This window comes from Gallus gallus, chromosome 4, assembly GCF_016699485.2.
Source record: "Gallus gallus isolate bGalGal1 chromosome 4, bGalGal1.mat.broiler.GRCg7b, whole genome shotgun sequence".
NCBI lineage: Eukaryota > Metazoa > Chordata > Aves > Galliformes > Phasianidae > Gallus > Gallus gallus.
This window is the reverse complement of record NC_052535.1, coordinates 3790789-3803199: the sequence shown is the minus strand read 5'-3', so window position 1 is coordinate 3803199 and position 12411 is coordinate 3790789. Positions and strand designations below refer to the sequence as shown.

At 52.0% G+C, this 12411-nt stretch overlaps 1 protein-coding gene across 1 annotated transcript in view; it reads left to right on the top strand.

The window, feature by feature from the left end:
• The window catches only part of GPC3 (glypican 3), a 113923-nt gene extending 111906 nt beyond the window's left edge, over positions 1–2017 (top strand). Inside the window, exon 8 of the mRNA XM_025150250.3 lies at positions 837–2017. Coding sequence (XP_025006018.2) covers positions 837–1006 — 170 coding nt within the window. The 3' untranslated portion in view covers positions 1007–2017. The remainder of the gene's footprint in view (positions 1–836) is intronic.
• The last annotated feature ends 10394 nt before the right edge of the window (positions 2018–12411 follow it).

Below are 12411 nucleotides of genomic sequence, written 5' to 3'. Positions count from 1 at the left end.
GCTGATTTTTGGGAGTATCACTTCGACAAGCCAAATCCTCTTATCTGGAACTGTTGGAGTGGGTCCAGAGGAGGCCACGAAGATGCTCAGAGGGCTGAGCACCTCTCCTGTGAGGAAAGTTTGAGGTTGCTGGGGGAGTCCAGCCTGGAAGGCTCTGGGGACACCTTCCAGTGCTTAAAGGGAGCTTACAAGCAGGAGAGAAACCAACTTTTTACATGATCTGATTGTGACAGGACAAGGGCAAATGGTTTTAAACTAAAAGAGGGAAGAATTAGGTTACATGTTAAGAGGAAATTCTTTATTCAGAGGGATGCGAAGCCCTGGCACAGGCTGCCCAGGAAGCTGTGGATACCCCATTGCTAGAGGTCCCCAAGGTCAGGCTGGGTGGGTCCCTGGGCAACCCGACGTGTTGGAGGGCACCCAGCCCATTGCAAGGGATTGGAACTGAATCATAGAATTGCTCATGTTGGAAAAGACCTTAAAGATCATCAAGTCCAACCGCAACCTAACCATACTACCCTAACTCTAGCAGCCCTCTGCTAAATCATGTCCCTGAGCACAACATCCAAATGGTTTTTAAACGCATCCAGGGATGGTGACTCAACCATCTCCCTTTCCAACCCAACCATTCTATGATTCAGTGATCTCTTCTTTCTGGAGCACCTTAGAGTTGTGAATTTTTAGTCTTTCAGACTTCAGTTTTGTTGTGGGGTACCAGGGGCTGGCTGGAGGGCTCAGGGGATGTTACTGAGCTCTTCTGCCCTGCTCACCCATGCCAGGCTGGGTGCTCCCCACACCACACGTGCCGCTAACCAGCTCTCTCCTTCTGCTTTCAGAGCTGTCGTATGACCTGGACGTGGATGACATCTCAGCCAACAAGCAGCTGTTGAACCAGCACAACAAGGATGGGGCCGCTGTGCCCAGCACTGATCCCAGCAGTGCAGCCCCATGCCTTGGCCCTACTGCTGCCATCACCTTAGCCCTGCTGCTGGGCTGCTGGCCCTGAGCAGGGCTGTGGCACTCAGTGCCTTCCCATCCCTTTTTTTTTTAATGAGGGAAATGTTCAGAACCTCCCCTGGAATATATGCACATTGCCAAAGACAGGGCAAAGGACTTGAGTGGATTTTATAAAATAATACGGTATCTTCATCAAAAAAAAAAAAGAAAAAAGAAAAAAAGGAAAAAAAAGGGTTTGTTCATGGTAAGCTAGTAAATACGTCACAGTGGTTTTTAAAGATAATCCTGTTTAATATAAGAGGGTTGATATTAAATTGTCCCTAGAAGTTTTGGAAGACTGAGCTCTGCCTTGCCTTTAAATGGAAGAGCGCGTTTCATCTTGAGTTGTTTGAATGTGCATGGGGTAAAGAACACCTACGATTTATGAAGTACTCTCAGCAAATATCAGCCCTCTGTTCCCAGTTGACTTAATACAGACTTTTTCTGTGGTTGATGAAATTTTTGTACTCCCTCCAAATCGGGGAGTCACCCCGAGGCACCCGGCCAGGAGCAGAACCTGGCGGGACTGGGAAGATGGGATATAAGGTCAAGGAAGAAAGGTGCTGTTGGTACATGTACTGGGATCGCCAGGTATTTGCTAGCCTCGGCGTGGCTCTGCTGCCACCAGCTCCAGTGCTGCCAGGCAGGCAGCAGTGAGGGAGCCACACAGCTATCGAGAGCAAGGATGGAGAATGAGAGCACTGCCTTTCTCTGGTCTCCAGCTGTGGGTCCCCACCAAGGATGCCCATGTGTGCAACGCCCTCGTGGAGTTCTTTGGAGCAAAGCACCACCTTTCCCATGGGAAATCTGCAAACACAGCTCCAGACAAAGGACAGACAGCGTGGATGTGTGCGCTGCTGTGCTTTACGGGGATGAATAACGCGTCCAACGCACTGTGCTACAAAGGAGGGAAAGAAAAGGATTTGCAGGATCCCAGAGGCAGATGAGACTCTTGCTCAAGTGTTTCTTTGCATGTTACTTTGCTTAAGCTGTCTCTAAAATAAAGGTTGTTTGCTCTAGACATGGCGCACAGCAAGTAAAGCTCCCGGTGTGCGAGGCGATGCTCGGCGTTGCGATGCTCAGCACTGGTCCTGGATGGGCAGCCTGGAATGCCCAACTCAGGGACTGGGGTACCACAGGAGGGCTGGGGTTAGGCTGATTAAATGGGCAGGGGCCAGGGAATGTTCGGTTTGGTTCCCAGCCAGAATGGTTACATATTTCAGATTAAGATGCTGCTTTTACTGGAGTGATCCTATCTGCAGTATCTTAAGCTGCAGTGTGCGTGTGTGCACACACGCACGCACACAACCGCACTCACGTGCATGCTTTAAATATTTGTGTGCCTCTGACCTTATAAAAAAAGAAAGAAAGTAAAAAAAAAAAGGAACTGTATCTTTGAGAGAAAGCATGTAAATCCAAACCACACAATCATATGGTTTGGAGAAGGGAAACTTCGCCTCTTCTTGCTTTGAAGTGGCGGGGCTGATCGCACTGATGCTGATTCAAAGCCCTGTGACTGCTTTCCATGCCGTGATGCTCACACCGTGGTGGAGAGGGGAACTGGGAGCTCACCTCCAGCTCTGAATGAGGATGGGGGCTCCCAGCAGGACCCAATGGGTGGGGACCACAGGTTTTCCTCTGCACTTCAAGCCTCCCGCTGCTGTGCTCCTGCTCTCAGCATTGTGCCTGGCTGTGCCCATGAGCCTCTGCTCCCACCAAAGGGAATATGTGATGAGAGCCACTCGTCGCTTCTGATCATTTTCTTTCATCCCCCTGGAGCGCTGGGGGTGGGAACAGGAGGGCGACGGGGTCTGCTCAGAGGGATGCAGTACTGCTGCCCCAGCATGCGTCACTGGGATCAGCATGGAGGATGTTCTTGCCTCTAATCCCATGCTGAAGGTATTGTGTGTGCTGCTTCCTCCTTGGATAAACAGCAGACAGCGCAGGCTGTGTCTCGCTGGGTATCTTACAAAGGCTGCCTGGTTTCCCTGCTCTGTGCTGCTGCAGTGTGATGTTGATGCTTGTCAACAGAAAGCCTCTCTGTAGCATGCTGAGCCCATTTCCTCGGTGCGTGGACATGCTGTTTAGCAAAGCTATGTTGTTTGAGACTTTGTTATGAAAAGAGATCACAAAAAACAGCTTTTGAGCCTTATATCTGCCAAGTCTCTAAAATAACGCACCATAACTTGGGGAAAGCTGTTGATTTACACCCTGCGGTGGGTTTGTGTTTTAACAAAGGTTTTGCAATAGTTCATAAGCTTCATCCAATTATTTTTTTTTTAGCCATAACTGAGAGCAGACAGAAACATAGAATCGTTATGGTTGAAAAAATGACCACTAAGATTCCCAACTCCAACCCCAGCCCACCCCACCATACACATCACCACGTCCCTCAGTGCCACATCCCCATATTTCTGGAGCACCTCCAGGGTTGGTGACCCCACCACTCCTTGGGCAGCTGTGCCGGTGCAGCACTGCTCTTTTGGAGGAGTTTTCCCTAATATCCAACCTGAACCTCCCCTGGAGCAATCTGAGGTCAATCCCTCTCATCCTATCAACTCAACCATGATCTCCCCGCAGTGCCCTGTTTGATGGTGGGGCTTCCATCACTGACCTCTGTGTGAGCTCTGCCACCACACTCGTGCTCAGCCCATGGCAATACAAGTGCTCTCCATCAAGGATGGAGCAGCAGTTTCACAGCACTGGGTGGGTTTGCAAGCAGCCTGCAGAGGGTGGAGAAGCACCTTGTGCCAGTGTCTGGGGGTCAGATGAGATTCCAGCACGTGCTTTACACGTGTTATGTACTTCTGTACTAACCGTGCATCAAATTATAATGTAAAACCAAAATATTTTTGTTGGATGAGAACGCCCCATTCATCAATCAATTGACTAATAGTGTAGAGTATGGGACACTGTAATCTAACAAACTTAACAGCTGCTTGAAACAGCTGCTGCTCTCAGCTCTCGTTGGTTTGAGAACTGAGATCTGAAGTGCTGCAGTTCTGTCTTTGGGGGAGTTTTTCAGGATTGTTCCTCCATCTGTGCCAGCAAAGAGCACTCAGGAGTGGGGATGTAGAACTCCTGGAGCTTCCTGCTGCATTGCAAACCCTGCTTGTGCCTAAGCTGTTGCTTTAGCAAGGACCCAGGTCTGGAGGTGTTGAAATCTGCAGCTGGGAAGCATGCAGGGGGAGCATGTGGGACCATCCCGCTGGAGGAGGATGGTCCTCAGAGTGGGACTTTGGTTCTTCTGCCTTTCACTGGGGTCATGGTGAAGAATTGTGATGTAAGAGATGCTGCAAAAAATGGTGAAAAGCTCCGTGTGAAGAGGTTTTGTCCATGTGAGTCACATAGTGGGCGCCGGCCTGCTGCTGGGGAGGGCTATGAAGTAAAACTGGGGGGGGGGGGAAAGGAAAACCCCACAAAGACAGCAGCCACCAACCCCCTAAAGAAGCTCATCAGAGCCTACTGAAGGACATTCCCTGGAGATGAGGTAACTGAAGTTCTGATATAGACAGATGAGGCAGCCCTGGCATGTTTATACAGTCAGAGAGTTTACTGCATTCAAAAAAAAGACCAAAAATAAAACAAAAAACAAAAAACCAGCAAAGCAGTCGGCATTAATCAAATCTCGTTTATTTTGTCAAACATTGTATCCCTTTGAAAATAAACATCTTGGTGCTGTTTTGCCCAAAGCGTGCTCGGAGCTGAAGCTCACATCCAGCCCTGGGCTGCAAGGGGTCAAATCTACCCCTGCAAAAGGCTCCGTGGGAAGCAAAGGCACCGTTAGGGTTATGCAGCATTATCCCTGATGCTCCTGGGCAGCCGGAGGCACACAGAGGCTTTTCCTGACTGCCCTGCCACGTTTCCAACACGCAGAACCAGTCTGGGTCTGCAGCAGCCTGTATCCCATCAGTGTCATATTCTATTACCATCCACCGCGTCAGCAAATGGGAAAATAAACACGGGGCAGATAGCGAAGCAAGAGGCTGTTTAATTACCAACGTGAAGGAGGGCCATGTTTGTGTACGTTCTGCTGAGGAGTGGACTGAAGTGGTGGCCTTCCCCATGGTGTGAAATGGGGCCCTTGTGGGGCGCAGGCGTCTCGTGGCACTTCAGGATGCGCCAGGCGATGCGCTGTCCCCATTGTTTATAGTTAAGGCTGGAGGATGGCTCTTGAAGCCGGATCTCAGCAGCTGACAGTGTTTTCTGAGAACTTGTCATCTGGACTTCTTCTAGCAAGATTCCTGGTATTGGGTGGAATCGTTCCCATTTGTCAGAAAAAAAAAAACACCCAATGTCTTTTGGAAAAAAAAATAGAGAAGTAGTAAAGGGAAGACGGCGAAAAAATGACTCATGACGTCCATCTGAGACCTGCAGCACCACCCAGGACGTGACCTGGGGAGCCCCGTCAGAGCAGAGGATGCTGTTCCCAGCACAGTGAGCTGCAGGGCTGGCTGCACGTTGTGGGCAGCCCTGGTGTAGCGCTGGGCCCATCTCTCAGTGCGTGCTGCCAGCAGGTGCTGCAGGCATGGCAAACACTGGGCAATACTGGGGTGCTACTGGGCCATACTGGGGTGCTACTGGGCCAAGCAGCAAGAGTGCTGATTGGCATGGGTAATTGCAGGGGGGTCAGGGAATGTGGGAGGATGCTGATCTGTGCTTGTGCCTGGTCGCACCTGCCTTAATTGCTGCCTCTTTGCATGGGACCAGCACAGGTGCTGCTGCTGGATGCTGCCCTGAGCTCTCCCCCAGCCCAACCCGAGCTGCAGGGGCAGGAAAGCACAGTCTTTGTGCTGCATCCTGCCCTTCTGGGGGCGGCTTCTGTGTTTTGTGTCATGCTGGTATGACCGTTCCACCCTTGGAACAGCCCTAGGAGTCATCCTTGGGCACACAGTTTCCTATATCCACCACGCCTCATGTACCACACTGAGCCCATCCTGGTCTGCTTTCAGGGAGCAGCAATCTGGACTTGCAGGTGCATGGAATAATAAATCCCTCTTCTTTTTCCTTTAGCAAAGATGGCTTAGGACCATTTCTACCAGCACCCGTGGCACTGTCAGGACTCATTGCTCTCGACTACTGTTCTGGGTTCCAAGGGAGCCATTAGAAAGAGGATAAAGTGTATTTGCCACTGCAATAGAAACAAGATGAGAATTAGTCCATGAATCACTCACTAAAGTCAAACATATGGAGTAAAGAGCGGATTTATTTACATCTTTCTCTCACCCTCCGAGCGCATGGGATGGCCACAAAGCACCAAGCAATGGGGATGTGCCACAATGGCATTGGGTCACAGCTCCATCCCAGCGCTGGGGGAAAGCTTTGTTTGCACCATTGGGGTTTCCTTCAGAGCTGTGCTGTTGGGGCAGAATGTCCGGACGGGGAGATGGGCCATAGCTGTGAGCAACAGCTTGGATGCAAATGTCGAGCAGTCGTCTATCTGCTGGAGAAGGAGTAAATATAGATGTGGGTCTTGCACCTTTTAAACACTGCATGTCTGCGGACTGCCAATGTGGCTATGGGATTTGCATGCTGCTTTATTTAGTATTACATACGCTGCCTCGTGTTTACAGAAACCGCCCTGCAGACACCAAATGTGCAACCACAAAGGAAAAAAAAAAGATAGTTAAAAAAAAAAAAGAAGGGCACAGAAATAGAGGCAAGCTCTTGTCGCCAGCTCCCCCACTCCATGTCTGCGGTGGTGTTCGGGGGAAGCCAGCATCCGACCTCCCGCTTCCCCTCGTGCTGTTGCTGCATTGTGAAGCTGAAGGTTTTCTCCCCCACTGATTATTTGCCTTTCCCGGGGAGCAAAGGGTGAAGGCTGCAGAGGTGGAGGATGGCCCCGTTTTGCCATGGGGCACTCAGAGGGTGCGGGTGCCACGGGGGGGGGGGGGTGGCAGCTGCCGTGGGGTGTCATGTGCCGGGTGTCACCTCCAGAGGGACTGCCACAGAGGCACCTCTAGGGAGGAGGAGTGCTTGTATATGCTGGCATGGCAGTGATAACTGTGATGATAATATCCGTAATTACAAGAACTGCTCTGCAGCTCAGCCTGCACGCTCCCTCGGACCTCCGTGCTGCTTGCCTGAAGCATTTCACAGCATCTCATGACCCGTCACTTGAGTCTGGATACACATCGCTGGTTCAGTTTGAAGAGACGAAGCGGTCCCTGATGGGTGCCAGACTCGGGCAGCTCCGCGGTGGAGCACCGCAATAATCCCATCTCCCATTCCGAGCTCCTCGCGTCCCTCTGTCCGCTGTCTGAGATAAGTGGATTCCCCCAACGCTGCTCAGACAGCTCTTACCACCTCTTTTACACCACATCATGTGGCGCCTGGCTGCAAGCTCCGCTGTTTGCTCTTGATCTTATTGCTGTCAGTGCGGGATGGGTGTGCGGATGTTTGCCAGGGCTGCTGTCAGGCCGGGACCTGGGCTGTGCTGGCGGGGGGGGCTGCTGCTCCCCTTTAGCCATTCTTATTGCTGCCAAACCCGAGTGGGACCCGGCTGTGCAGGCAACGAAATCAGTGCAGGAGGAATTGAGTGCATCATTCTGGCACGTTTCAGGGGGGTATCCCCGGGTGTTGCCACCCAGATGGGTGCCATGAGCTCTGCTTGTCCACCCGGCCAAGGGATTTGTGCGGCCAGTTAACCAAAGTTAACAAAGTATTAAACCAAAAGCAATGTTCTCAGTGTACCCCGGTGTGATGGGCGCTGACAGCTCATCCCAGTGCGCACGTTGCTGATGCTCCACCCTCCATCACATCAGCCCTGGGCCCTGCGCAGCGCTGGATTGTTGGCCACGTAAAACACTCACATTTCTCCACTGGAGAGTAGCACTTGGAGCAAGGCCAGGCGCTCTTGCTTTTGAAGCCCTCACACTGCTGGTGCAGATTGCAGCGTATTTCACCAGACAACAGCCCATCGCTTCGGACACGTGGGGGAGTACGGGGAAGATGGTGAAGCACCGTGGGTGTGCTGCAGCCTTTCCAGCTCTGCACCTCTTGCTTTCCCCTTCAGCAAACCCATTTTGGGATGGGACCCTTTGCCCAACTGGCTGCACGGTGCTGTGCTTCAGATGTTGCTGCAGCGACTCAGGAGCACTTTGGGATGAGTGTGGCTTAGGGGCTGTGCAGGAAAACACCCCCAGGAGCCACTGTCATTGGAAATGTCATGGTGTCATCATCCCAGCAGCGTGCAACTGGTGAAGGAGGCCCCAAGGCAGCCCGGTCTGCTTTAGGGACCAAATTAAATTTAAAAGAATTTTTAAATTAAAAAAAAAAAATAATTGATTTGGAGTTCCATCCCTGCCATCTGGTTTTGCATGTTTTGGGTGTGAGTTTTCAGTTTTGCTGCTGCAGCCTTGGGACTTGGAAAAAAAAAAAAAATAAAGACTAATAGGAAAATTCCTCTTTGAAGAGCTAAGACAACAATCCAAGTGCTGGGCACTCGTGCTGGGTATTGTGCAACCTGGATGGCAGGAGCTCAGCACGCTGCTCACTGTCAGACCTGTCACAGCTCCATCGTGCTTTGCTTCCTCAACTTCAGCTAAGATGCTGTGCGTCAAAATGCATTTTTCCATGGATAACTTTGGTTTGGCCATCAGCACTGAGAAGTGTAGAATGTTTTTTCCCTCATTTAGGAGCCTGGGCTGAGTATTCACCCCAGGGTCTCCACAGGAGCAGGCAGTGGGGAGAATAGTGTGCTGCCAGGAGGAGAGCAAACTGCTTTGCACCAAGAGCCATCCCTGGATCTGCCATTTTAGATCAGATCAGGGCCAAAGGGGTGCAAAGCAAGGATGCAGCAGCAGGTAGGATGCCGGCCTCATCCCTATGCCTCCACGATGGGGACAGCCAGGCAGCACATCAAAGGAGCAGCACTGCTCCCACTGTCCCCATCCCATATGGGGCACGCTGCTGTCCCTGTGGCCACCCACACCGCCGCACACATCCATCACTCGGCCCCGCTGAACCTCACCACTGGCCACCGCCCTGACCCCACCATCTCCCTCTCTTTCCCTGTGGATTCAAGTGCAAATGCCTCAGGGCTGCGTGCTGGACAGCCCCTGGCACCGCTGCTGATGTCCCACGTCCCTCCAACTGTGTGACCGCACTCCTGGCTGATTTACAGCAGGAAACGTCGGCTGCGGGGTAACAAATGGCCGGGCGGTTCCCCCCCCCCCTTTTCTTTTCTCCCCCCCCCTTTCTTCCTCCTACTGCAATAAAATGACTCTCATTTTTTCCCCCTTTCTCCCCGATCTATGCCCAAACCGCAATATTGGTTAAAAATATCATCCGCAAAAAAGAAAAGGCAAATAAATGAGCACATCAAAGCCGGCTGCCTGGGGCCGTTCTGCTGGGAGCAGCACCAGAGCCGGGCGCTGGGCCCATTATCTTGCTGATATCTAATGCCACTACTTCAGAGTGTGAGAATGGAGCTTTTTTTTTTGTACCCGCTGAGCGCACCGGGAGCACAAAGGATGCCATCCACTGCAGCTCCCAAGACATGTTGACATGTTGCTCTCAGATTTCATTCCTGAAAATCTGGAACTTTACGCTGAACAAATAACATGATCTTTTCCCCTCATCTGGAAAGGATAAAAACAATTGCTGGCACTCGGAGCAGATCTCGCTGCTTTTTCTCCCTCCGCTCTCCTCACAAGCTCCAGTTTGCTGCCCGCAAGTTCCAACTTGCACATTTCCATCTGAAAGCTTTAAGCTATGGGGGCTGAGGGGTGAGAGTGGAGGGGGACGAAAGTATTTAAACAAAATAGCACTCTGGGAGGAATAAAGTCCCTGGGTGAAGTGCGGGGTGCTGCAATGAGGGTCCGCAGAGCTCACCCTGGCAGCGTCACTCGTATTCGCAGGTCACAAGGAGCCAACTTTCACCTCTCTGCTCCAGCTCCAGCCCTGGATGGGTGCTGCTTGTTCCATTGGGAGGCCTGTGGAGGTGCCCAGTGCCAGCAGGACTGGGATGACCACGCCGAGCACAGCAGAACTCTGGGCTCCCCCTTATTCTGGCTGTACTGAGTGGGTTTAATAGCTGGCATGGGCAAGCTCAGGTAATGCAGGGATATTACGCATTTTTAGGCAGTGCCAATTCTGATTTCCATTAGGAAATGCTTTTGTGCTGTGAGATACTGAGCCAGGAGCTGGGACAGGCTCCACTGAGGAGGGATGTGGGGAGCAGAAGAGGACGGCACAGCTTGAGGTCAGTCCTGCCAGCCAGTAGTTCTTCCAGTCCTAATCTCCCCAACTCCGGGGTTCTGTGAGCCCACCGGTGGGGTGCTGTGTTATCTGGGTGCTGGGAGGCTGCACAAGTAGTGGGCAAAACCCTGAGGCTGCTCTGTTACTGTCTGAGTGTGGATGTGGATTTAACTGTATACAAGCGGGTCCTGCTTCCCATCTTTAGTCCTTTTCCACTTGCTGGCTGTTTTCTTGCCCAGCTACCATAGCCCTGTGCTAGGACCGACCGGGCTGCAGGGGACCCTCCTGTGCCACTGTTATGGAGCAGGACACCCCTGTGGTGGCAACAGGGGGGACACAGCCTGGGGACCCTCAGAGCAGAAGTGGCTGTGGCCAGCCCTGGAGCGATGCTGAGTGACGTGAGCTTGCTGGGAATCTGCTGGGAAATATTTTTATCTGCTGGGTGTGAGCGCGCTGCGCGTCAGAGCCATCTGCTGCACAGTCATTTTGGGGAGAGCTGGGAAGTGCAGGCATGGAAATCTGTGCAAATGAGTGCATTCTTGGGCCCTTCAAAGCTCTGTGTCCCCAACTCTCCTCCACGGGTGTCTGGGGACAGGACAGAGCCGACTCCTCGTGCAGCTGGGGGAGAGACAAGCGCTCACATTCCCTAAAATGGAGATGGTCTGGAGCTCTGTACAGCGAGCCCCATGTCTTGGAAACAGTTCTGGGAATGGGATGCTGAGTGAAGCATGGGAGCAGCCCCGTTGTACCACCCAGCCTGCTCCCCATCGCCCTCCTTGCATCTTGCCAGCTTGCTTTGGTTAGCACTCTTCTAGGAAGCGTGCACCCGATGCACAGCATCCCTGCTGCAGAAGGCACTGAGAGGCAAACCCGGAGCCCTGCACTGAGCAGCCCCAGCGGGATGTTTCTGTGCGCTGGATGGGGTGAAGGAGTCCTGGGATAAAAATAAGCAATAAAAAGAAATGGAGACGTCAGCCCGTGCTCCAACTCCGGATCTGCTCACCCTAAAATATCAGGCTGTTGACATTTGAAACCCATATTCAGATCCTCATTTTGCAACAAGCAGAATCCCCCCCATCCTCGTGACAGATGCCAGGTGACAGCTTTGTGCTGATTTCCTGCACCCCTCTGAAGGGTTTGTACCAATTCCTCCAGAGGGGATTTAAAGTTGTCTGTGCCATGACAGGGACATGCTCAGCCTCCGCCATCAGGATGCCCGTGCTGCAGGAGGGAGACCCCGGGAGCTGCAGCTCTGCGTCCACAGCCTCCATCGTAGAGGGCCATGAGGTGTTTTGTGGGGCTGGGAAAGAAACACCGAGGCTGGTGGTGGAAACACAGCCAGGGGAGACCCTGAGGGAGGTGGGAAGGAGATGCAAGTGAGACTTTCTGCCCCGAAGAAAACCCAAATCAGCATCTTCTTAAAGCTAAAATGGAAGTTTTCGCCTCCACTCTTCTCCTGGGAAACAGAGAGAAATGGGAAAGGGGACGAGGTCGGGGAGGTTCATTCTGCCAGAAGTGAAGAAACACTGCAGAATTAGAAAGAATCCAGTGAAAAATGTCCTCTTTTTTTTGAGCGAGAGGCCACTTTTCCATTCCTTTTAAACAAAGTTTTTCATGAAAAAATTCAGGCACTCCCATTGTTTTGCTGCAGCCTTTGATTTAACTACTTGATCGAGCAGTCAACAAAACCCTCCGTGTTTTTCAGGAGGTTTCTTAAATCCCGCCGAGGTATGGGATTATGGGGAACAACAAATGGCAAAGCTGTCTCTAACCCCACAGACTTTCTCACTCTCGTTTTCTCTCTCGCTTTGGAATAAAAAATGCAGTGCTCCCCGCTGAGTTCTCTTTAAAATTCACATTGTCTCTTCAAATAAAGGCTGGGAGGGTGAGGTAGCACTTTGAAAACCAGAACTCGGTCATACATTGCAGGGCCACATCCTGGAGGATTATTCTCTCTCGGGACACTTTATAACTTCATGAGAACTTCAGGCCTGCCTCATCCCACCGGCCCCGTGCATGGCGGGGTGACTGTCCCCAGGCTTCTCCACCCACGTCAGCCTCTCCATCGTGGTGCCCTCTCACTTTCCCTCACTTTTTGGGGTGATTTCCAATTGCATCCTGGAGCTGCTGGCCTCGCTGCTGAAAGGCTTTGCCTGAAGGGGAGTTTGTGTTCCTGTAAGCAGTGGGAACCCTGTCCGTTCCTCCTCCGGCCAA